This window comes from Lagenorhynchus albirostris, chromosome 18 (assembly GCF_949774975.1).
Source record: "Lagenorhynchus albirostris chromosome 18, mLagAlb1.1, whole genome shotgun sequence".
In the NCBI taxonomy this organism is placed as follows: Eukaryota; Metazoa; Chordata; class Mammalia; order Artiodactyla; family Delphinidae; genus Lagenorhynchus; species Lagenorhynchus albirostris.
This window is the reverse complement of record NC_083112.1, coordinates 18,066,333-18,093,559: the sequence shown is the minus strand read 5'-3', so window position 1 is coordinate 18,093,559 and position 27,227 is coordinate 18,066,333. Positions and strand designations below refer to the sequence as shown.

General features: G+C 35.4%; 2 protein-coding genes across 5 annotated transcripts in view; one reads left to right on the top strand and one right to left on the bottom strand.

Annotated features, from left to right (window-relative positions):
• Nucleotides 1–2,512, bottom strand: part of CAB39L (calcium binding protein 39 like) — a 100,481-nt gene extending 97,969 nt beyond the window's left edge. For all 4 annotated transcript variants that reach the window (XM_060129603.1, XM_060129604.1, XM_060129607.1 and 1 more), the window contains exon 1: nt 2,253–2,512. The gene's annotated coding sequence lies outside the window, so the exon portion shown is untranslated. The remainder of the gene's footprint in view (nt 1–2,252) is intronic.
• SETDB2 (SET domain bifurcated histone lysine methyltransferase 2) overlaps nt 2,448–27,227 on the top strand; it is an 80,983-nt gene continuing 56,203 nt past the window's right edge. Inside the window, exons 1-5 of the mRNA XM_060129578.1 lie at nt 2,448–3,062; nt 8,671–9,036; nt 15,006–15,131; nt 16,152–16,217; nt 19,253–19,349. Of these exons, the coding sequence (XP_059985561.1) occupies nt 9,021–9,036; nt 15,006–15,131; nt 16,152–16,217; nt 19,253–19,349 (305 nt within the window). The 5' untranslated portion in view covers nt 2,448–3,062; nt 8,671–9,020. The remainder of the gene's footprint in view (nt 3,063–8,670; nt 9,037–15,005; nt 15,132–16,151; nt 16,218–19,252; nt 19,350–27,227) is intronic.

Below are 27,227 nucleotides of genomic sequence, written 5' to 3'. Positions count from 1 at the left end.
ACTTTTACTTAGTTACTTAACATTGTTCATGCAAAAGTGATATTTTAAAAAATTTCTACAGATCTTCAGATTATATATTATGAAATCTAGAGAACTGAATTCTTCAAAGAAAAATCTGAAGACAGTTACCTAATTTGTTATTTTAAAATTACATACAGAACATATTTACGCACTATAGTAAATGTAAACGTAGTATTTTGACTTTAAGTTGTGTTAAAAAGAAAATAGATTGGGATTGATATATATACACTAAATGTATAAAACGGATAACTAATAAGAACCTGCTGTATAAAAAAATAAAATAAAACAAAAAAAGAAAATAGAAAAGCAATAAATTTTCTTCAGCAGAAGAGATCGAAGGCACTAATGTTTGGTATCATTTACTGAGACTGTACGCTTTCAAGAAAAAATGCAACTACAGCATTATTACTTGAGGGTTCATTTTCATTATCTAAATTTCCTTATAGTAGGATCTCATAAACAGACCTCACAAAAGATTTATGAACCTGTCCTCATTATTACTCACATGTATAAAGTGGAAGCAACAAATAAATTTAGTTCAAACAAATTGAAGGTCAAGTTTTCCAGAAAGCAGGTTAAAAAATTATGTTTCAGTTAGGCTAAAAAAATGTATATATCCATACCTCCCAATTACTGTATGTTTTTAATGTATTCAATCAACAATTACACTTTTGAATGTATGCCAGTAACTATGATATGTGAACGCTATCCAAAAGTTTTTGCAAACATTTACTGAGCAGCTCCTTTGTGTTATCGCTGTTTGTTAGCCACCAATCGCTTACTTTTTTTTTGGCTGCACTGCACAGCTTGCGGGATCTTAGTTCCCCAAACAGGGACTGAACCCGTGCCCCCTGCAGTGGAAGCACAGAGTCCTAACCACTGGACCGCCAGGGAATTCTCACCAACTTTACTTTGATAGCCTATACAGTCCTCCCTGGAAATCCGCCCAGGGTTGGTTCCAAAACTCTCCGCAGACACCAACATTCCTTATGTACATAGTACCTTAGCCATCAACTCACCACTAAATTACTGATACTGAACTCTTGCAACTTAAGTTTTTAAGACTCATGAATAAAAAGTAAAATTGTAAAAGAAAATTAATTTTCAATTATTATTTTACTGCTGTTCTCTTTGGTATTCCTGCCATGGTACTTTTGAGTTGGGTTACCAGTTAACCTTGGATAAATGAAAACTAAACTCAAGGCAATAAGTGTCTTTGCTTTCTTCTCATGAGTGTCAAAACTGCTGAAGTTAATCACAAAATATTAACCTTTTAGCTAGGTTTTCAGATCCGATAAAATTTCCCCTCAAATGAATGACCATGCGTGCATTCTACTTCGATTTTTTAAAATAATAAGGAGGAAAAGGAGGTAATTCCTGTCTCCCTCCTCCCATCCCCAAAGAGCTGAGAAGTTAAGATGCTTTTTCTTACAAAAACCTCTCCCTACCCATGACGAAGCAACCAAGGATGCCAAGGCAAACCCGGAGATTCCTAAATCTTCAGCAGATTGTAACAAGGAAAACCAAAATTTGACAAAATTCTTCCTTCATTTCCACTGTTTCTGCAAAGATCAACTACTTTCTTGCTTTTAAAAAAAGACCACTGCAGGAATGCTGGCTGTACACTTAATGAATAAAACTGCCCTAACGCAGAACCTGACGCTCACTACTACCAAAATAGGGCCTTAGTCAGAGGTTAACTACCGAGTAGGGCAAAAACTTTAGCAGTCACTCCCTTGCAAACGACAGAAAATGAAGACGTCTCTTTCGAATCTGAGGACAGTCGTGAGGTATCTCCCCCTGTCCCCTTCCATTACCAGCCTTGTTCCTTTCTGAATCAGGCAGTCCATCAGCCAACCTCCTTTGTCAGTAAAGAGGGTTGGTGGTCAGAATCTTTTCGAGACAAAGGTTATTGGAATAGTTCCCTGGAACCCAAGGTATCACTGTTAAGGCATCAGAGTCCTCGCCAAGCCCCGACAATAACAAACCAACCAAAGCCTGCGCTCCCCATCACCGCCACCATTTATCGCTCTTCCTAGCCAGGGCTGAGACTCAGACCAGGAAAACCTTTCCCTTTCAGGGAAGTAAGAAGGCGCCAGGTCTGTTTCCTCAGGCCCTTCCTCTCCTCCACTGCTCCCTCAGAACACCTCTACATCTTGAGCTGCTAAGTACGCTTTCAACCGCCAAGCAGCCCCGTCCCAGACACACCCAAGATGGCTCCAACCACCTACCAGAGGAAACAGCTGAGCCACCACTCCAGCGATGCCGTCCTCTCGACTGCGGATATCCCCATTGGTCCAGCCAGAGAGCGCGAGACAACCCGAGAGTTCTGACAGCCAATCGGGAGACGGCGCGCTCCGGCGCTCCCGCGTTGCCGACGGTACGCGCGCGGAAGTTCTGAGGCGTGGACCCAGTGGGTGTGCAGCCAATGGGCTCCGGGCCAGGTGGTGGGAACCTTCAGTGTCCGACTCCTCCCATTTTGGGTTCGCGTTAGGCCTGGCCGTTAGGGTTTGGGCGGTCCTCCGTCCCTGCTGAAGCGAGGCGGGACTGTTTTTGTTGAGGTGAGGTCTAGTAAATGGTGAAGTACTTCCCGGCCAGAGGGTACCTGGGTCCGTGGGGTCTCGGTGGCGTGCAGTGGGAGAGGAGTCCGACCCGCGGGGGAACCCAGCCTCGCCAACGGAGCGGGAGGCGTGGAAACCGCAGTCGAGCCGGTGTAACCGAGGCACGGTCGTGGTTGGCCCTCCCGACGGCTCTTTCGGCCCAGCACCCGGGAACGCGGCGGAGCTCTCGGCCGCGTGGATCCCAGCCCTTGTCACCTCCCTTCTTTCACCCACGTGCAGTCCCGGGCTGGAGAAGGGACTGCGGGCGCTCTGAGTTCTCAGCCCGCATTCCAGTCTCTTGTCACCCGGTGCACATCTTCATGTGAGGTGATTCCTAAGCAGCTGGGGAACCTGAGGCTGTAAAAAGGGCTGCGGGGAGTGGACTGCAGTCCAAAATCCAGAAGCAGAATTTGATGGTTTAACCACTGACCCATTTCACAGGTAAGACCACACAAACCCTAAATAAGTAAAATCATCTACCCAAGATCACGGACTTGAGGTCAGATCCTAAGAGCTCCTGACTCTCGTTAACCACAATCCAATAAGAAATTATCCCCAACAGGTAGTTAAATAAGGAACAGTATGTAATTGTGCTCTTCGGCACGTGGAAACCTGCAGTGAGCTCTGCATGTATTAATGAGGCGGTAGATTGAAATAATCAAAAAACGGGCTCAAAAATCAGACTGCTTGGTTCCTTAGTTGCTCTCTACCACTTACAGTGTGGCGGCTTTAGCTTCCTTGTGAGAAAAACGGGCATGCTAATTTATCCCACATGATTGTTAGGCACATTAATACGAACACGTGAAGTATTTAGAAGCCTGCCTGTCACATGTTTTATATGCAATAAATGTTCATTACTGTCATCACAATTAAAACGTAACAGGAAATGGTCACAGTTTCCTAAGAGCCTATTTGTAAAAACGAAAAGGAACCATAAAATGAAGCAAAACAGATTATTTTTCTGCCAAAATGAAAAAGAAGGGGAAAAATATGAGCAAATTTTAAAATCCTGTTACACTCTCAAATAACACTGGTTGTCTCTGGATGATGAGATTATGAGTGATTTAAATTTTCTTCTCTGTGCTTTACTATATTTTGCAAATTTTCTTCAGTAAACATGTTTTAATTTTGTAAGTTCAGTTACTTTTAAATTTTCAGAAGGTATGAACAACACTGGTGAGAGCTTTCTTTAAAACGAAGCTATTACTGAGTGTGCTTATGTGCTACAGGTGGAAGTATAAATTGGTAGAACATTTCTGGAAGGCAGTTTGGCAATATGCTCCAGAAGGCTTTAAAATGGACAGTCCCTTTTTGAAAGTTATATACTTAATTTTTAAATTAGTGCATTTTTACATTCTCCTTTTATGAAATTAGAACCTTACAGATACAGAGCACAATCCACAATCCATTACCTACCCCCTTCTCCCATTCCACACTCAAGACTTTGATGCAGAGCCTTCAAGTCCTTTTTTACACTTACATATTCTCTGTAGGTGCATATATGCATTTGTAATTCTTAAAAATCGAAGTGGTATCATACTATATAATTTTGTAATTTTATTCACTTGACAGTGTTTTTGCAGTGTAAACGTGTTATTTTATAGCTTGTTATGTTATTTACAGCTCGTTTCTTTCACCTGCTCGATAGTGTTCCAATGTATGACTGAATTGTTCTGTTAATGTAAAATATTTATCTTTGTCTCATTTTCATGTTAAATTATATTTTGTTTGATATGTACTATGTAGCGCATTTTATTTACCATTCTCTTGATGGACATTAGGTTGTTCAGTTTTTCACCTTTCAAACAGTGCTGCAGGGATATCCTTTTATTTGTTTTGCTGTGCACATGTGCTGTTTCTCAAGAATATATACCTAAAAGTGGAATCGCTTGGTTTTAAGTTATGAACATTTTTAATAGGCATTGCCAAATTTGCCTCCAAAATACTTCTACTAATTTACACATCCTACAAAGTATGACAGTTCAATTTCCCTACAATCTAGATCAACATGAGATACTATCTTTGTACTTTTTGTCCATCTGATGGATGAAAATTATACTCATTTAAAAATTTTTTTCATTCTCTGATTACCAGTAAAACTGCAGTATCTATTCATATGTTTATTGACCTGTAATATATGTTTCTATAATTTCTTTTTTTAAATTGCCCATTTTTCTATTGAATTATCTTTTTCCTAATGATTTGAGGAGTTCTTTTTGCGTCCTGGTTACTGTGTATCCTGTATAGTTTTTAAAAATTTCTTTAGAGTCTGTGGCTCTGTCCACTTTTTGTTACCATTGTTAAAAAATGTTACAGACATTTTCTCCCAACTCTTTGGTTGGCTTTTAACTTTAAGTTAAAATTTTAAGTTTGTTAGTTTTCAATTATTTATTCTACAGATAGATTTTTCTCTTCTTTACAATCTTTAGGTCTCTTTTTATTTTACTGTATTTCTCTAAGACTTCCAGTACCAAACTTCCATTGGTGGCAAGTGTCCCCATCTGGTGCCTGACTGTAACGAAAATGCTTCTGATGTTTCCTCATTGAATATGATATTTACTTCTTTGTTTTGGTAGGTAGTCTTTATCGGGTTAAAGAAATTCTCTTTTATTCCTAGTTTGCAAGAGTCCTTGTCTTCCCCACCGCCCCCCCCCACGGCCCCCGGCCCACCCCAGAATAGTTGTTGACTTTTATTGAAATTCTTTTGTGTGTCTTTCTGTATTTAAGATGATAGTTTTCCTCTATTTATCTGTTAATGTAGAAATTTACATTGAGTAACTTTACAATGCTAAACTTTTTGGGTATTCCTGGTATAAACCATACTTTGGTAACATACTTTTACTCTACTGCTGCATGTTTTTACTTACTATATTTGCTTCTATACCAAGAAGTGCGTTTGGCCTTGAGTTTCTTTTCTTATGCGTCAAGGTTACAGTAACCTCAAAAAAATGTTGAGTAGCCGCCCATATTTTTTCTGCTCTTGACCAGTTTGTATACTATGGAAATTATCCATTCCTTGAAAGTTTTGTAGAATTCTTCTATAAAACTTTTTGGACCTGGTATACTGGGAGTGAGAGATGGGGATGTGTGGCATGCAACTCTGGTAAGATCTTTAATTGTTTTAATTTCCTTTTCGTACTTATCCCTCTAATTTTTTTTTTCTTTTTTTCTTGAGCCTAGTTGGTAGTCAATAAGTTCAATTAGATATTCATGGTGAATTGTTCTGTCAGTGTGAAATATTTGTCTCTTTTATTGGTTTTCATATTAACTTCTATTTTGTTTGATATGAATGTTTCTTCTTGTATTTGCTGGTATGTCTCTTTTTCACATCCCTTCATTTCAACCTTTTGATGACATTTTGTGAGATTTAAGTGGGTCCCTTATTTTAAAATATAGCTAGGTTTTGCTTGCAGTTTAATCTGAGAGTCTGTCCTTTAATAAGTAAGACTGAACACATTCACCTTTTTTGTGATTATTAACATAATTGGCCTTTTTCTTGTCCCGTTATTTACCTTGCTTCCCATTGTATCCTTTATATCTTATATTTTTCCATTTCTCATTTTAATTGAGGTTTGCCCCAAGGTTTTAATTGAGGTTTTCTTTGTTCTGTTTTCTTTTTCATAGATTACTTTTACATTTTTTTCTAAAGATTTATTTATTATTTTTAAATTTTATTTATTTTTGGCTGCGTCGGTCTTAGTTGCGGCGCGCGGGCCCTTCGTTGTCTTGCGCGGGCTTCTTTAGCTGTGGCTTGCACGCTCGAGGGTGCGCGGGCTCTAGTTGAGCTGAGTAGCTGCGGGGAGAGGGCTTAGTTGCCCTGCGGCATGTGGGATCTTAGTTTTATGACCAGGGATCGAACCCACGTCCCCTGTATTGTAAGGCGGATTCTTTACCACTGGACCACCAGGGAAGTCCCTACTTTTACATTTTTAAAACAATTATTAAATTTATATTTTCCTAACAAAGTCTGCATTTCGTTTGTATTGATATCCTCCCTACGAAGAACTTAGTATGCTTCTACTTTATTTTCTCAGATCTTGCAAGAATCCTCTTCCATCCCTCCTTCAGAAAAGAATGTAAATTTCCTATGGTTATATCTTCCAGCAATTTGGTTTCATCATTAAAACCCATTTTTAATCTGTAATTATCTAGCATTAATGTGTTTTACTCATTTATTTGCTCACTTTTGCTTCTTTTACCTCAGTACTTCCTTCTACGTTAGTTTTTATTCATGAAGTACTTCTTTATTTCTTTCAAAGTCTTTGAGTGTCTGTAAAAGCCTTCCCCCCAACCCCCACGTTGAAAGATACCTTGGCTGAAATAGTATTCTGGATTCAGACTTATTTTCCCTTAACACTTTGCATCTGGCATTTCTGATGAGAAGTCTGAGTACCAGTCTAATAAACATTCCTTTTAGATAATCTAGATTTTCTGAAAGTTTCTGAGACTTTGTCTTTCTTCTTGATATTCTGAAGTTTATCCATGGTTTGTCTAGTGGTATGTATTAAAAAGTTTATCTTGCTTGATACTCAATGGACCCTTACCCACACTAGCCACATTAGTAGGCTAATGTGTTTTCCAGTTCTGAGAATTTTTTGGTCATTATTGCCTCTTCATTCTAGTTATCCCTCCTTTTTTTTCTTTGCTCTGTGTTCTGAGTGAATTACTCAACTCAGTCTCTCAGTTTACTAACTGGCTCTTCATCTGAGTCTATGCTATTATATCTATCTATTGAGTTTATTCAATAACTGTTTTTATATCCAAGATAGCCAATTGGTTATTTTAAAAAATTGTATGTTTTTTCATAGATGAGGTTTCCTTCTTTAGCTCTTTGATATTAAATACAGTATTTGCTTTAAAATTATTTTCAGGATGCTCTATTAATTCTCCTTCTTAATATAAGTTCATCAGTTTGGTAGGCTTGTTAAGTCTTTTTCATGGTGTAGCTTTCTTCATTATGTTTGATGGTTCTTGGTTGTGTATTCATCTCCTCTGAGAGGATTTACTCTTCCTTTTGCCGTGGTGATGTGTTTGTGGTTGGCATTATCTCTGCAACTTCCCATCTGTTTCCTTTCCCCAGAGAGGTCGCACAGACTCAATCTATAGAGAATTCCCTTTTTGTTTTCAACATGACTTTATATTTTTAATTACAAAAAAAATTACCATTTCTGCAGATTTGGTGTGGCAGTGGGAGAAGAATGTATATGTTGACTAACACCTTGAGACTAAAATTGCTGATCTCTTTTTGACCTTTTAGTTCTACCTCTAGGTGTATATCTTCAGGAAATAATCAGATATGCATAAGATATATTCCAGCCTTATTTATTATACTGGAAAAATAGAAATAATCTAAATGTACACTATACAGGTTTATAGTACTAATTATTAACTTATTAAATTTTAATAATTGCATAATTATTGTTTATAATTGTTCATATTACACTAAAGAACATAATAATTGTTCTTTAGTGTAATTTAATATATGGATTATTGACCAAAGTACATTATACAGCCACTTAAAAGTCATATTACAGGAAAACATTAATGACGAGAGAAAGTACAGGATATATTATCAATGAAAGATTATAAAAAATTATACATACTAAAATTCAAATTTTGTTTTAAAAGTATATATAGTGAAAGAATAATAATAATTGCTAGCATTTATTGAGTCCTTTGTAATGTGCCAGGTATTCTAGGTGATTAAGTCTTAACCTCACAACAATCTTTTGAGGTAGTTAGCATTATTATCCCCATTTAAAAAGTTTTTTAAAGTTTTATAAAATGGAGTTAATTTATATTAATTAACATATATTAAGTAGATAGTTCTTAATTTTTCTGTTAATTAACATATTAAGTAGATGATTCTTAATTTTTCCGTAATTTTCCTAATATTGATATTTTACATGTTTTTCCAGTTAATATGTATTCTTTTTTCATAATAGTTCATGCTGTTTTAAAAGATAGCGCTATTGTTATAACAATCTCTTTTTTCTTATATATTTTATTATTTACCAATATGCACCATTCCTTATTGTTTTCCTTACAGAATGTTTCATGCATTCATGGACCGAAAGATGGAGTTGTTTTTTATTTTTAAAATAATATTGTCAATGATCTGATACGACTATATGTATTCACTTGATGAAGATGCATGGACTTGTCATTAAGTTGGACTAGTGATCATTTCTGAAAGTTTCTTCAACCACAATTTCTACTTGAAAATTCAAGTATCAAAGAATATTTGGTTTAGAGTGGTATAATGATGTATTTTCTCTGAGTACTGCAAATTTCATAGAGACCACAGTTGGATTCCAGTTATATTCTACAATCAAAGTGATTCAGTTCTTTGATAAAGTTAATTTCGAAGAATTTTATGTTTGTAAACAACACCAAAAGATGGGAGAAAAAAATGGTAGGTTGAAAAACCATTGTTAAACTTTATGTTTAAAAGTATATAGACTACTTAATGAAGCTGAATTGTGGAATTTTCAAGGTTTTTCTGTGCAAGTAACTTTTCTGAATTAGAAAGAATTAATAGGATTTATAGGACTTACTCTCATGTAGCAACAATTTTGATTGTCTTTATAATTAGTTGTGTATCTGTAATACTAAGTCATTACCTTAATGTACTTTTTAAAAGTACACTTTGGGCTTCCCTGGTGGCGCGGTGGTTGAGAGTCCGCCTGCCGATGCAGGGGACACGGGTTCATGCCCCGGTCCGGAAGGATCCCACATGCCACGGAGCCGCTGGGCCCATGAGCCATGGCCGCTGAGCCTGTGCATCCGGAGCCTGTGCTCCGCAACGGGAGAGGCCACAACAGTGAGAGGCCCGTGTACCGAAAAAAAAAAAAATACACTTTCTTCTTTTTAGAAAACTTACAGATTTACAGAAAAATTGATAGTACAGAGAGTTCTCATATTCTCTGCACCCAGTTCTGCCTGTGATTAAAATCTTACATTTGGCTGGTACATTTGTTACAATTAATGAACCATTATTGACCCATTATAATTAACTGAAGTCCATAGTTTATTCTTATTTCCTTACTTTATGTCTTTTTCTATTCCAGGATCCCATCCAGGATACATTACATTTACTTATGTCTCCTTAGGGTCCTTTTGCATATGACAGTTTCTCAGACTTCCCTTGTTTTTGTAAGATTTTGTATCCAAGTGTTTGTAAGATGCCCCTTCATTGGACTTTTTGGACTGATTTTTGTTTTTCTCGCGATTAGACTGGGGTAGTGGATTCTGGGGAGGAAGACCATAGAGGTAAAGTGTCAGTTTTATGAAATGATATCAAGGGCGCATGTTACCAACATGATTTCTCACCTGCTGTTGTTGAGCTAGATCACCTGGCTGACATAGTGTTAAGTGGCTTCTCCACTGTAAATTACTACTCTCTTTTTTTCTCCCTTTCTCTACTATACTCTTTGACAGGAATTCACTGTGTGTAGCCCATACTTAAGGAACATGAATTTATGCTCCTCCTCTTTGAGAACAGAATATTTACATTAATTTTTCAGAATTCTTCTGCACGGGAGATTTGTTTCCTTTCCCCAGTATATGTTTTATTCAATCATTTATTTACATCAGTATGGATTCATGGATACTTACTGTATACTTTGGGTTATAAACCAGTACTGTTTCATTTTGTTCTTCAAATTGTCCCAGGATTAGGCATTTGGAGTCCTTTCGGTCAGCTTCCTGTCTCTTTGACATACCCCCATCAATGTAGGTGGTTTTTGTTTTGTTCTTTGTTTTTGGTTTTTAGCACTTCCTTATTTTCTGGTACTATATGATGCTCCAGGCTCATCTTGTATATTGGCATAGTCCTATAATGAGCCATTTCTTGAATGAGCCCTCCTGGTTCCTTTTATTGGAGAATGGTATTACAAACTAAGATCTGGGCAGTAGGTGTATTCATTTGTTATTGGGTTGTCTTGCTTCTGGCCCTCTCAGCTGACAGAGCAAAGTATATATAAATATAATTGTATATACACATATCTATAAATATTTCTATATGTAACCATCTGTATCTGTATTGAGCTAAACATGAGTTTATACTGATGTTTCTGGCTCTAATCCATTACCACATGGATTATTCTAGCTTACTCTCCTTGCTTATCTATAAATTCCCATTATCTGTTATCCATTTATTTAATTGCTCGATTCTAGTATATGTGTATAGCAGTATCAGAAGTACTGTAAACTTATTCCCAGGTGTGACACCTCAGTGCTTGTGCAACTTCCTTTTGCCTATAGTTTTACAGAGTCCATTTATTTCCAAAGTTATTTAGGTCAGCACCTTTTCCACTCAGCCCTTCAGAGAGGTTGTGTATACATTCCTTCCTGGGATCCCTGATCTCTTAAATGATATTTTAAAATTTGCATACATTAAGCTTCACTCTTTGTGCTTTCAAGTTCTATAGGTTTTGACGAATGCACAATGTCATGCGTACACCACTACAGTATCATACAAAATAGTTTCACCACCGTTTAACATACTTGTAATATGCGGATTGTTTACAGATTGTAGTACTAATTTCACTGGACAGTTATCTAGGCCAGCGGTTTCAAACTTTCTTTTGGTCTCAGGACTACTTTATACTCTTAAAAGTGTTTAAAACCCCTAACAGCTTTTGTTTATGTGGATAATATCTATTCATATTTACTGTATTAAAAAACTGAGAAGCTTCAAAAATGGTAATTGGCTTATTTTTTTTTAAATAATAAACCCAACATGTTAACAAATTACATTTTTGTGAGACATAACTATTTTCTGAAATGAAAATAATTAGTGAGAAAACCATTGTTTTATATTTTTACAAATCTCTTTAATAGTTGGCTTAATAGAAGAGAGATTCTCAGATCTTCTGCATTCAGTCTGTTGTGATATGTTGCTTTGGTGTAAATGTATAAAGAAAATGAAGCTTCACACAGACAAGAAGTTGGAAAAAGGAAGAATATTTTAATAGCCTCTCAGATAATTATGGATATTTTTCTTTGATACAACTACAAAACTCAACAAGTAGTCATTCCTTCAAGGTTAGTTATAGTGTGGAATCTGAATTCTTATCAGTGAGCTTTTTTTTTACACTATGTTACATTAAAAATCCATTGGTTTGTCTTGCACTTTGATGGGCCTTTTACACATGTATGATTTTATAACATCATGCATTGGCCACTTGGAAAACATTGGTTCAATGAATTATGCAGATTTTTCCAAATGTTGACACATTTAATCATACAGTATTTAAAAATGACATTTGTTAATATTGCTACCAATCTCATCAAAAAGTGATTAGTTATTGAGAAGCTCTCAAGCTTACCATGGCATATGCAAGTTTTCTAAATTTTCAGTTTCAACTTGATAGCTTGAATTTTTCATTAGCAACAAATGCTGTTACTTTTGTCCTTCAAGTGATAGGCTCCCTTTATTCATGTTTGAGAAAATGTGTACCAAACACCCAAGTTGGAAAAAAACAATTTTTATTAGTGGTTCTTTTAAGGAAAAATGGTTTTCTATGAAAAAAAAAAACCCAGCTAGTTTAGCTTACAACTCAAACAATCTCCCTAGTGCTTTTCCTTGAAACAGCCATTGTACTGTGGTAATTATTATTTTTTTTTGTAATTATTTATGTTGCTTTATCAAAGACCTTCTTAAGTGAAATTGGTGGTAAATAATAATAATGACTTACTAGTAGTTTGGTGCAACTGCCTTGATTCACACTAAGGCTCCAACATTTTTACTCACCAGTGCTTTTGAACCATCAGTTAATGTCAATATAGGGAAGAAAAGGGCAAATAATGTCTTGATATTACTATTAAAATAGTTTGACCTAGCGTATTGTCTGAAAGGATTTGGGAACTCCCAGGAGTTCATAGACTACAGTTTGCTGATAACAGGCTCAAAGGTGTCCAGAGATTCTCTGTACCAATGTCCTGAAGCTCTTCAAGTGATGGATGGAGAAATATAGATATATACATGTACACATACCTAGGTCATTATCGATGTATTTAGTAAGCACTCCATGTTGATGTTCTACAGAAGACCCTCTTCTCATTCTACAGATTCTCTCTAATCACATCTGTTTTGTGGCTTTAGCAAGAATTTGTGTGCTATTGACTCCAAAATTTGTATATCTGGATCAGATCTTACCCTGGAGCCTGTGCATCCAGTTTACTCACCCTACTTGAATTTCTCACTTGTCTCTCTACCTTTATTCCCTATCGCAGTGGATACCATTATTATACATATGGTTGCCTGAGTCAGAAATATAGAAATCATTCTTGTCTCGTCCCTCTTCCCACTGCCACTTTAGTGATTTTTTAGAAGCAAAATTAGTAACATAATAAGATGCTTAAACCTCTTGAGTGGCTCCCTATAGACTTCCATATAAAAATAAAGTTGCTTAGCATGGCACTCAAGGCTATGTCACAGCCCCTATCTGTCTCTAAAACATAATTTCTCATTCCTTTTGTCCTTTCACATTGCATTTTTTTCAAATGTTGAAACCTTTGTCTGAACTGTGCTATGGGGAAAAAGGAAAAGTAGGCTTACTCTTGTGTAGTACACATCAGGCCAGAGAGTTAACAGGGAAACAGCACCCCTCCTGAGGCTTCTATGGTAGCAGCAGCCCTAATTAGCCAGAGGTCCCCCTTTGGTTAGATGACTGCCAGGGAGAGTTGGGACTCTGAGTCCTAAGCCTCTTTTGAAGAATCTCACTCCATTACCAACTTGGAGGTTCTGGGTTTAATTTTTAATATTAAGGAAAATGTATTTTTTGTAAACTTACTACGCTGTCTGCTCATTAATCCTCCCAATGGCTTCTCAAGTGACCTTTCTACAGTGCAGTTACTGTTGTTTCTCCTTTGCTTAAGGCCCTATTCATTTTAAACATTTTATACATTAATTTTATATATTTTATAAATAATTTGTGTTTAACATTTTAGGTATTTTTTGTTACTTTTATTTTTATTTATTTATTTATTTTTGCGGTATGAGGGCCTCTCACTGTTGTGGCCCCTCTCCCGTTGTGGAGCACAGGCTCCGGATGCACAGGCTCAGCGGCCATGGCTCATGGGCCCAGCCGCTCCGCGGCATGTGGGATCTTCCCGGACCGGGGCACGAACCCGTGTCCCCTGCATCGGAAGGCGGACTCTCAACCACTGCGCCACCAGGGAAGCCCCTGTTACTTTTAAACATGGTGTAAGATTTGACTTTCGCCAATTTATTTTAATTGCATTTCTCGCCTTTCTGTTTTCAGCTTTGAAAGGATGATTTCGCTAGAAAATTTTTGATTAAGGTGTTAGCTTGCTGGGCATCTGAAATGTTGGCTTATCTATATAACTTTATCTATAAAAGCTTTAAACATATTTTGCCTCCTGTAAGTGTGAACAAAAAATGTTACCTGCCATTTCAGTAAACAGTGAATATTGCCTGCCATCAAGCCATCATCCACTGCATCTGCCCCCAGCAGCACGCCCTGAGGGGAATTCAGAGTGTAGAAAAACCGGATACTAGTCCTAGATAGTTAAGATGCATGTCTGAGGAATAACTTCAATGAGCCCAAACTCTTGCATCTCCCCAGACACAGAAAAGCACTAAAATCATTAAACTGAGATGTCTGTCTTTTGTGATTAGCAGTAATCTTTTGATGTTTGACTACATGTTTTATTACCACCACCCCCCAGCCCCCACTCCCCCCAGCAAAAAACTTCTGTATATCCTGGCTCCTCCCTTACCTCTTCAGAGAAGTTCCTCAGAGCTGTCTGAGAGGCTGTTTCCCAGGCTGTGGTCCTCAGTAGTTTGCCAAATAGAACATAATGTGCAACTTGTAGTTTGTGCGTTTTTCTTTCAGTCAACATAATTATTAAAAAGTTACTATCAAAGATAGTTTTTAAAGCATTATTGTTAGACATTTAGTTATTTCAACAATTGTTGAGATGTTTCCTTCTGGAACCCTCCACTTCCATACTCAATGGAGGTTATGTCCTTGAAACTTTTAAAATGAATGTGTCTATAAATACACCCACTCCCACCCCTAGAATGAAGTCATTCCTGCTGTTTTCCAGTCAAGAAATAGTGTCACTACACAGAAAGAAAAATAAATTGTTTAGGCATTTAGAGTTAAAAAAAAAAGTGTCACTGAAGTTTTCAACACATTTTTTTTTTAATTATCAGAAATAAGTGAGATACCCAGGTCATATTTTTTGCTTGTAGGTCGTTGTAAAGAAACAGTGACCAAAATCTTTTTCTTCAAGAAAAGTAATAGGCCAGTTAAATTTTGATTTTTATTTAGAAACCAAGTATATTTTTAATAACATGTGCCTTAGGAAAATTATGTCTATTGAGCTCTTAGGCTATTATTTTTTCTTTAGGTGATGCAAAAACTTTCTGGATGGAGCTAGAAGATGATGGGAAAGTGGATTTCATATTTGAACAAGTGCAAAATGTGCTGCAGTCACTGAAACGAAAGATCAAAGATGGATCTGCCACAAATAAAGGTATGAAGCAATAAAAACGTTCAGTACATTTAATGCTGAATATTACCCACTGATAATATAATTCTGTTTCCAGTATTGCTGTTCGTTTTAAAAGTCAAATAACTTCTTTTGTTTTTTAAGAACCTAACATCAGTTCTACCTGCTTTTTTTGTGTGTGTGTGTGTGTGTCCTGCTTCTATAAAAACTTGTTTTTACCATACTGTGGACATTTTGTAAAACTGGATGAAGCTGGTTACTTTGAATAATAGCTGCTGAATTTATCTCTATTTATCTCAGGCTACCTTCTTCTCCCTCATTTTATCTTTTTTTTGGGGGGTGTATTGCAAAACTCATTGTAGAACATTTGGTACATATAGAAGAATATAACAGAAATTATGTATTACCCAATCATTCAGAGATAACTTATTTTCTTTAATATAAAAGTAAATATATAAATATATTTTGCCTGCTTTAAACAGAACTTGCCTTAGTAGTCTTCAGAAAGCAAACCTTGCTTTGTACATAGGCAGTCAGTTCAGTCAACCCAGTATTTTTTCTGCTTCTTTGTCTTCAACCTAAGTGGTTGTAGAACATAGACTTTTATGTGGAAATTTCCTTCATTCCATCAGAACATATGATTTTCAAGCAAAATCTCCCCTGACTATCCTTTATTTTTCCCCAGGATATTCTTAATACTTTATGGATGTTCTTATGACATTAATCTATGATGTGCTTGTCCACAAAATTAATAGTATTTTTCATTTTAATATTCCTTCTCATTCCTTCATGAATCAGATATATCTAGGTTTGAATCCAGTTCTGCCACTTCCTAGCTTATTGACCTGGAATAAACAGCTTAACCACTAGGCCTTAATTTCTTTGTCTTTAATGTATTTAGTAGATAATCATAAGAACCTCTTAGAGGAGTTGTGAAGATTGAATGAGATAAAATATGTAAATTGCCTAGTACAGTAGCTGACATCTTGAGTGAAGATGATACTGCTGCTGATTGTTTCCATTCTTTTTTCCTTTCCTTAACAGAATACATCCAAGCAATGATTCTAGTGAAGGAAGCAACTATAAATAATAATTCAACTTTGATAAGGGGTATGTACATTTCTAATCCCAATCTAGAATATTCTCTGCTGTTTTCTTGCTTTGAAGCAAGCCAGCCTTAATTATGTCAAGTTAACTGAAGACAGTTTAAAAATAAAACTGTAAGATCCATATATGGAAATCAGTTTCCCTAGTAAACAAAAAGTCCTACCCCATAGGAAATGCATACTCTACTAAACCTCTCCGGGAAGAATTGTATCTCTTTTTCAAAAACGCTTCTACTATAAGAAGGGCAAATAGAATTCCAAGACTCCAAACCACTATAAACCTATTGATACTTTGTGTAAAGAACAATACTAAAAGGCACATTCTGGTATAGATAAATTGATGGAAATTTTTTTCATTTCTAGATTATTATTAGACCATCAGTCTAACAAATTTATTTTAGAAGTAATTGAACAAAGATAATGTACCAGGATTATAAAAAGAAAAATTGAAAAGTTATTTTAGATAAACAACAAGTCCTGTATAGCACAGGGAACTATATTCAATATCCTATAATAAACCATAATGGAGAAGAATATGAAAAAATATGTGTGTGTGTATATATTTATATATATATCTATATATATATATATCTGAATCATTTTGCTGTACACCAGAAACTAACACAACATTATAGATCAACTATATGTCAATTAAAAATTTTTTTAATTAAAAAGCAAGTTATTTTATCAGAATCACTGTCCTATAAATCTTACACTATCATTAATTTGCTAAAGTGTTGAGGAGGTACATTTACTAAATTTTAATTAATATTGGTAAATATTTCAACAAATTATAATTATTTTAACTCATAATTTTGAGCCATAAGGTTTTAAATCTCTGAAAAATGGCTTAACATCATCAGTTTAGTTTTATTGATTGATTGATTAGTGATTGCTGTGCCGAGGCATGTGGGATCTTCGTTCCCTGACCAGGGATTGAACCCATGCCACAGCAGTGGAAAAGAGGAGTCTTAACCACTGGACCGCCAGGGAAGTCCCAAGCTTATTTTAAAGAAAGCTTTTGTTATTCAAAAGTATTTTCAATTTCAGTAGCTAATGTACAGTTTTAGAAGAGTAGATTCTTTAAGAAAACAGTCTTTCAGTATCCTTCAACAGCACTTGGAATCAACACATCCTTAAGGGATTACATTTGCTTTGCAAGAGAAGCTTTTAAATGCAGGAGGTGGTAAGAGGAATTAATTCTAAGCAACTTTTTTTTTTTTTTCTTTCTGAAACAATCTTTCTCACTAAAAGAATATAGGTTGGGTTTTGTTTTGATTCTTTTTTTTTTTTTTCCTGCGGTACGCGGGCCTCTCACCGCCGCGGCCTCTCCCGTTGCGGAGCACATTCTCCGGACGCGCAGGCTCAGCAGCCATGGCTCACGGGCCCAGCCGCTCCGCGGCATGTGGGATCCTCCGGGACCCGGGCACGAGCACGCGTCCCCTGCACCGGCAGGCGGACCCTCAACCACTGCGCCACCAGGGAAGTCCTGTTTTGGTTCTTTTAAAGTAAAGATTTCATCAATAGAAATACTGAGTACTATAGTTTCATATTTTTATATAGTTCATCTGAAGTGTAACAAATTTATCAAAATAAAAGTATATGTTTGCTAGTGGTAGAGCAATGTTTTAAAAGTAATTGGGGAGTTACGTAATTGACATTGCTAGCATATGTACGGATTAAACACTTTCTAGTAATAAAGATTCATGTTAGTATTTATATTAAAAGGAATACTGAGACTGGGGGAAACAAAAGGACTTGGTGTTGAGGTCAAAACAAGCCATCCCAGATCCAGCCTGAATTCTCCAAACCACTAATTACCTTTAATTTTCTTTGATTGTGTATAATTCTGTAAATATCTGCTGTATCCCCATACAAAGACTTGGATACTGTTTTCTTGAAAGAAATTATTATTTCTCCTTTCTCCCCTTATCTAATAGTTAATTTAATATCTCCATGTTTTTTAGTAAATCTTATTTCTAACTATGCTTATATTTATTTGTTTTGTTCCTATTTGTTAATATGGCTTTATATGGCTCATTCAAAGAAATTAGCTGGGAAATTCTTAACTTGTTAAACTTATTTAATTTTTAATCAGTTATTATATTATTTACTCAGCTCTCTTCAACTATCAGATTTTAAATCTTCTTTTTTCACCTGTATAACTAAAGAGGGTTTTTTATGCTAATTAGCCAAGGATGACCTTGGATTATAACTTAAACTATTCTTTTATTTACTTAAACTTTTTTTTTCTTTTTAATAAGAGTGGTGTGCACTAAAGGACCAATGCAAGTTAATAATCTAAGGCAGGATGAGAATCACTTTTTTTCTTAAGGTCCACTACTACATAGGAAGAAGCACAATTAAAAACAATTTTTTAAAGCCAAACATAGACTATTCTACGTATCCATTTTTTTCAAAATAGGAGCAGGAAATCTATAACTTTTTCATTAAATACATAGCTTATTTCTATAGTGAAGTCATGTTAGAAAGAATAGATGAACTTGAAAAAGAAGAGACAACAAATGAGATGAAATTAAGTGTGGAAAGATATAGGAGAAACTAAGAGAAATATGAAAATACAAATGGAAAGACAAAAAGAGGTACCCAAATACCTCCCTCTCTCCCCCAAAAATAGATAGTAATAGAATAATGAGAAAACAAAAGATACATAAACTTTCAATTTTGTGACCTTAATAGAGCCTTTAAGAGTTATGCTTTTTTGTAAAATACAAGCAGAAATAGGGATACTTGATGTTTCACTTTAAAGGTTGATTAAAATTCAGATAAAGGTCGGCCAAACTACAATTTCTGTAGTAGAAATCTCTTCTATCCTAAGTCTTTTATTTTATCCTATCTTATTTTCTTAATGTTTTTGAAAATGTTGACACCTAATTTTTTGGCTCAATCTTGAAATCGTAATATGTTTTCAGATTTAAGGGCTATATATATATCTAGTCAATAAAGATACTATTTAGATTTTACAGTGAGTGATTTTTAACTTGGTATTCTTGTTAAGTTTGTAATTTTTTCATGTAGATCATACGTCTGTGACCCAGAATGCACAGGAAAACAAATCAAGTTCATTGCCCTCTACATCACATGAAGACTCCTTTCCAGAAGACTATACCTCTCTGTATGTATATAAGTTAAATTTATTTATGTCATTAATGCTTTTGCTCCCAAAAAGAGATTTACTGTTGCTAATCATTTGACGTAAGAGTAGATAAAATATATAAAAAAGGATGCTTTCCCATCAAAAGTTTTAAAAGTTGTGTATTTTATGTACATCAGACTTGTCAAGAGCTGGGAAATCAGTTGGCATTCTGTGAAGCCATGTTCTGCCTTGTAGTTCAAGGCGTCTAATGACAAAACAGTTCTCAAGCCAGATAAAAACAGAGAAGCCCCTATAGTGACTGATAGAAGTAGTCACTATCATCAGTTTACCCCTACCCAGAGACTGGCAGAAAGATGCAGACAATACCAGATAACCCTGCTTTACCTACGTATCCGTTGTTTACTTACAGCATTTTTGTGTTTTTGCAGGGTCAGTAACTAGATCTACAGCACTGTGCATAGGATTGGTTTTCTTTATTTTTGTTTTTTTCCAGTAAAGTATCTTCATACATGTAAGAAAGTTGATCTTCCTCCCCACAAAATTGGATTGAAATTAGGTTACTTAACTCCTGAGATTTGTAGTAGGTTGGTTTTCTTTCATTTGTTTTATGAAATGAAGCTTAGATAAGAAAAGAATCATTTCTTTTTTTTTTTTAATTAATTTTTAGGAAAAGAATCACTTCTGAGGTTCATATCAGTATTTCATTTCCATGTTTTTCTAACTTTTCTTTATAAATATAAAAAGATTTTTTCCTTTGTTAATTGTCTGATAACTTGAGCCTTACACCTCTTGATTTTTATTAAATTAGTCACCAGAAGAGTACTTGTAAGCCAGCTTAGCTAACTTTCTTGAAACCCTAAATTCCAAATTACAGATTTTACCAGCATGTTTACTCTTACATTTTAGTCGTAAGTAGTTCTAATTGTCTATTGTTCCAGTAATGACTAACTTAGAGCTGTACTTATTAAGTGTCACATGAGGAAATTACATAAAAATACATTGTAAACTGTAAATTATTGTACAAATTTTAGTTTTTATTTAAGAACTAATGATAGCTTATATACAATTTTCTCTCTTGCATATACCCTAAGTTAATCCCTTCATATTCAGAGAAGAACTTTTTGAATCTTCAAATTGTATTTCATATTCCCCTTCCCCCAAAATAGGGGAAATCAAATGATGACATTTGTAGAAAAGAATGCCACAGAACCCAGTTTGGAACATAATTTAGTTGGTTAAGTCAAGCTGAAAAGGGAAATGAAACATTCAGTTTACTGGTTGTACAACACTGTAGCTATATAAATTACTTGAGAGTAAATTAGCCTATATCAAAACAAAGAACAAAGCTGTGAGAGCCTAAGAGAATTTATTACAGTGAATACTGAGTGAAACCAAACAAAGGGATCTATATCTTAGGTAGACAAGTAAATAGTACTGCTTATAGTTCAGAATACATTATAATGAAAAAGTGGTAGAAAGGAACTTGGCACTTAATAATAGGGGAAAAGCAATTCCAGGCACAGGCTTCAAAAAACAAGGAAATATTGGATACCTAAATAAATAAATAAATAAAAACAGAAACGTATTATAGTAGACTAGGCTAAAGAAGATAGAAGTTAAATGGAAGAACAAAACAAAAAGTACATTATAGAATATATTTCTTACTATGGGATGTACCCCCAGCATGTTTCAAAAATACTAAAACAGACTGAAGTTATTTAAGGGAAAACATAACCTTACCTCATTTTTTCTGCTTTTCTTCCCCCCTCATTTTTAATGTATTAGTTGCTACTGCATTGTAGTCCATGGGTGGTGATGGATTTGCATTGATCTTTTAGCTGCATTCTCATCCACTATTTTTTGCTACCTTTTTGAGAAATCTTAAAGATTGAAAACATAAAAAGGGAGATGGCAGAAACCCATACTCACACCATCCAGAATTAACAGCTATTAACCTTTCATTGTATTTGCTTCCAGTCTCTTTTTTAAAAAGAAAACAAAACACTATAATCTCTTTGAGCCATACCTAACTTCTCACCATGACAAAGTTCCGTTGCCCTCTCTGCTTCTCTAGGAGCAGTCACTATCATCAGTTATTTTTCTAGTTCATTTTTTAATATTTATATAGCCATAAATAATATATAGTGCTATTATAGTTTTTAAATTTTACATAAATATTCATATATGTACCTTCTTACTTGTTTTACTCAGCATTAGTTTTTTGAAAGTTTTTTTTTTAATTTAATTTATTTATTTTAATTTTTTTATCTGCGTTGGGTCTTCATTGCTGTGGGCGGGCTTTCTCTAGTTGCGGCGCAAGTGGGGGCTATTCTTCGTTGCGGTGCGTGGGCTTCTGATTGCGGTGGCTTCTCTTGTTGCAGAGCACAGGCTCTAGGCATGCAGGCTTCAGTAGTTGCAGCACATGGGCTCAGTAGTTGTGACTCGCAGGCTCTAGAGCACAGGCTCAGTAGTTGTGGTGCACGGGCTTAGTTGCTCCGTGGCATGTGGGATCTTCCCAGGCCAGGGCTCGAACCTGTGTCCCCTGTACTGGCAGGCAGATTCCTAACCACTGTGCCACCAGGGAAGTCCCTACTCAGCATTAGTTTTGAGATCTAATCATGTTGCTTCTGTGTTATAGATCTGTTTCATCTCCTTGTTTGGATTTCCATCATGTGAGAATACATTTTATTAATTCCATTCCTTTAAGGATGGATAATTAGATTGTTCCAAATATTTACTGTTACAAATAGTAGTGCAGTGATCAGTTTTATCCCAGCCTTTCTTTTAAGAAAGTATTCATTGTGAAAGTCAATTAAGGAAATTAAAGGTATAGTCTGGGATCTTTAAGATTACCCCAAATCAGGACTTCCCTGGTGGCGCAGTGGTTAGGAATCCGCCTGCCAATGCAGGGTACCCAGGTTCGAGCCCTGATCCGGGAAGTTCCCACATGCTGCGGAACAACTAAGCCCGTGCGCCATAGCTACTGAGCCTGAGAAGTCCTCACACCTCAACGAAGAGTATCCCCCGCTCGTTGCGGTGAGAGAAAGACCGCGCAGCAACGAAGAGCCAATGCAGCCATAAATAAATAAATTTATTTTTAAAAAAAAAGATTACCCAAAATGTAGAAGAAAAGGGCAAATGAGTGAGAAAAAGAAGAGAATGATGAATAATGTTCTCAAAAAAGAAGCTATTAGCAGAAAACCAACAATTTTAGTGAACACTGTAAAGTATTTTCAGGATCATCCATATGTTATAATGCTCTTTACGAGATGTTAAGAATTTCAAGCTAAGGCGACAGAGTTAGGACCAATGTGCTGCTGCTTACAAAGGCAGTGCAGGAAATCACAATGTCTAAACTAGGATTCAGAATTGTTCCAGCAGCTAGAAAATGAAAATACATATATTTTCCATTAAAAAATTTGGTACTTAAATAAATATGAAATGTAGATGTTCTCAATATGTTAAAAAATAATGTAAACTTGCCTAACAGAATCATTGCTTTTGGAAAAATCTGCCCTGTTTTTTCTGAACTAGAACAAACAAATGAACAAAAACACAAGAAGCTAGAATAAGTGAAGCAGAAGCAATAGTCAAAGAAGGTAACTTCTGAGTATAAGGAAATATCAAGTCTGGAGGCAAAAGGTTTTACCAAATACCACAGAAATGAAAATTACTAATAGATAAGTATTGATTGTTAAAAAGTTTTAATATCAGTCTTAAAGTATAAATATCTTACAAGTATCAAAACAAACCAAAAAAGCCAACAAAACAGCAAAAATCAGGCTAGCACCTTTGCAAAAGCTCAGAAAACATCTATATACATAACCTTCTGGGAAATTTTCTCGAAAATCCTCTTGCTGACCAAAAGAGGAGTCAGAATGTATAAGATATAGTATTTAAGAAATGGCAGTGGCATAGAAACCATCTAAATATAGAGTTAACTATAATAAAGATGAGTCCTTAAACTAGAGACAATGGAGGCCCTGCATGGTATGCAAAGTTTTATGTTTATAGTGTATTTCTAGAGAGGGTTCATAGCTTTCATCTGATTGTCAAAGGGTTTATGGCCCTAAAAAGTTTAAAATATCACTATTGTGGATATGGAGCTTCTAAATAAAATTTTAGCAATTCTAATCCAGAGAAATATTAATGAGATGACTTAGAATTTACACTAGTCAAGCAAGAATGATTTAGTATTAGGAAATATATTATTTTACAGAAGTAAACCACAGGAAAAAAAGCTTATCTTAACATGCCAAAAGACTTTTAAAAGTAATATGAACCATTAGAAATAGAACTTTTTTTTTAATTTTTGAATTTTATTAATTTTTTTATACATTATGTTCTTATTATTTATCTGTTTTATACATATTAGTGTGTATATGTCAATCCCAATCTCCCAATTCATCCCACCCCCACAGCTTCCCCCCTTGGTGTCCATACGTTTGTTCTCTACATCTGTGTGTCTATTTCTGCCCTGCAAACCGGTTCATCTGTACCATTTTGAAGAATTTTTTCTTAATGTGGGAGAGAATATGTTTCTTAAACCAGCATCCCTGTCCTATATACTGGTGAAACTTAGAGACATTTCCTTTAAATAAAGATTAAGACAGAAGTGCCTGCTATCATAATTGTTATTCAGTATTTTTATGGAAATTCTAGCCAGTATAATAGAATGTAAAAGAAAATATGATTATTGAAATGTACAAAGTAAAATTATTTGTAGATAGTCTTATCCTTCTAGAAAATCTAAGATGCAAGTGTAAAATTATTAAGCTAAAACGAGGGTTTAGTGACATAGTCACATAAAATAAAAATATGAAACTCTATACCTTTAGAAAATATGAAATTAAGTCCCCATTCACAACGCCAGAAAGTAAAATAAATGAGACTAATTACAAGAAGTATATACCTGAGGAAAATTAATTCTAAAGATTTTAATGAATGGATAAACTTACTATGTGCCTGGATGGGAAAACTGCATATTGTAAAAATGGTAATTCTTCCCAAATTAATTTATAGATTTAATTTCATATGAAATCCACGCATTTGGATTTTTTTTAACTTGGCGAGCCATTATAAATTTAATCTCAAAAGATAAAAAAATCAGAAAACACCTAGAACATGTTTAAAAGGCAAAATAGTGAGGAAGGACTTGCCCTGAGAAATATCAAAATGTTCCATCATAGTATGGAAAACAATGTTATATTGGTATAAGAATTAACAGTTCGATCAAAAGGCAGAATAAGTCTAGAAAATAAGAGGACATTTTTATGTATTTCTAAGAACTTGAGATATGATTAAGCTAGTAAGTCAAAAGTCAGAAGGTGAAAGAAGGAGGTATTCAGTAAAAGACTCTGGAACAATTGGATATCATTTGGAGAATTTAAGTTAGATCTTCGTGTTACGTCAAAATAAATTCCAGATGAAACTGGACTCTCAAACCATAGAAAAATTAATTATAAAATTAGAACCCTAAAAAACAGAAAAATAATAAATATTAGATATCTTTCTATAACATTATGTATCATGGCATTATTCATAATATTGTTTATACTTTATTATAAATACTTAGTTCACTGCCTAGAATGTAAGCTCCTTGAGATCACAGAGCTCTCATCTTTTTTTCCGTAGCACCTGGCACATAGCAGGCACTCAAGAAATCGTTGATGGAAGAATGAATGAATGAATGAATGAATGAACGAACGAATGAACAAGTCCCCAATAGGAAAATGGACAAAGCATATGAATAGACAGTTAGCCAAAAGGAAAAAAAAAATCAATAAACATGAAATTATGTTCAAACTCCTTATTATTTAGAGAAAAAAATTAAGGTAATAAAATATTTTTCACCTATCCAATTGATGAAAAATTTTAAAATAATATTTAGGTAGATGAGCATTCATCCGTGCTATGAGAGTATAAATTGGTCCAGCCTTTTTGGAAAGCAGTTTGGCATCTTTTATTGATTAAAATATGTGTACCTCCTAGTACCATGATCGTAGTCTGTAAATGCCATTTCTCATTAAATGGAACCGTAGTCCCTTAGAGAAATGGCTGATTCCAGACCTGAGATACCTTGTGACAGAAAGCAAAAAAGCTATCAAAAAAAAAAAAAAAAAAACTGTATGCCAACACATATATATGGAATTTAAAAAAAAAAAGATTCTGATGAACCTAGGGGCAGGACGGGAATAAAGACACAGCCATAGAGAATGGACCTGAAGACAGGGGGAGGGAGAAGGGTAAGCTGGGACGAAGTGAGAGAGTGGCATGGACATACATACACTACAAAATGTAAAATAGATAGCTAGTGGGAAGCAGCTGCATAGCACAGGGAGATCAGCTGCTGCTTTGTGACCACCTAGAGGGGTGGGATAGGGAGGTTGGGAGGGAGACGCAAGAGGGAGGGGATATGGGGATATATGTATATGTATAGCTAATTCACTTTGTTATACAGCAGAAACTAACACACCATTGTAAAGCAAAAAAAAATCTGTCACTTTGGTAGTTGCTAGGATACAACTCATCATTCTGAATATTAGTAATTAAAGAAAAGAATCAAGCATTTATCCGCCTGCTTATACTAACTGTATTTTAGGATAACCCAAGAATTGATGAATTTCTTTATGAAAGCACTCTAGCCGGAAAATGCAGTAGGAATGATAGAATTAGAAGATTGTTATTTTTACAACTACTACCCCCACCCCACCACACCCCAAAGAAACAGTGGCCTTAGCCCAGTGGTCTCAAATGAATTGTGGTCAGAACAGGTGTTTTGTTTTAAACTTCTAACTTATTGAGGAGTGATGCTCTTGTAAAATGCATAAAATGTTGCAGCAATGTTAAATTGCTGTAAAAGTTTCTAAACTTTTGCACTTTCAATTTTTGTACTTACCATGAATTGTTAAAAAACCACTGGGAACTGGCACCACCACACCTGAACGTAGCACTGGTCTAGACAACGATCATGAGTGAATGCCAAAACTGTTAACTGAAAGTGAGGAGCTTTAAAATGGATGGAAACACCCAAACCCACTTATAAATCTAAGCATCGCTAAATGTGAACAATCAGACATTGTTTGTCTCCTTATGTGATGCAATAGGAAATTCATAGCACCACATGTGAATTATCTCCCCTGACCCCCCACCAAAATTGAACCTGAATCAAATCAGGCTTCTAGAACTGACTACTGCTTTGCCAGGAATGGAAGGGGTGAGTTAAATGACAACACCACATGGAAGGCATCAGCCAGATTCCAGAATGTGGGAACTACTATAGGACAAGTGACACAATTTATTTAACTTTAACCAATAAATGTCATTAATGAAGAGGGAGGGAGCACTACATAAGGTTAGAGACATAAAAGACACCTGAATCAAATACAGAGTGTAGGGGTTGTTTGATTCTGATTCAAACAGATTTTAAGACAGTCGGGGAAATGTGAAGATGAGCCATTGAGATTATGTATTTTTAAAAAGACTTATTTGTTAGAAATACATACTGAATTATTTCAGATAAGTGTTTGCTTTAAAATACTCCAGTGTTTCAGGGTGGGGCAAGAGGGGTGGAGAATAGATTAAATAAAATAGGCAAAATATTGATAATTATTAAAACCTGGTAATAAGTGTCAAACATAAAGCCAGACATTAGCTGTAGTGGTGAAAACAGGTTTTATTCACTAACTACTGACAGTACGAATACGAGCTGAGCTCCATCGCGATTTGTGCTGAGGTGACTGGCGTTTTAAAGGGCAATGCGGGAGTAAGGAAGGGAGTACAAGCTGGGGCTCAAGTGAAAACTTACTGAAGGTTAATCACTGTGAATGCCCATGAGGCCAGCTGTGTGTGCTGGCTGGCAGTCATCAAGTTAGGATTCTGTCCTCCCACAGAGAC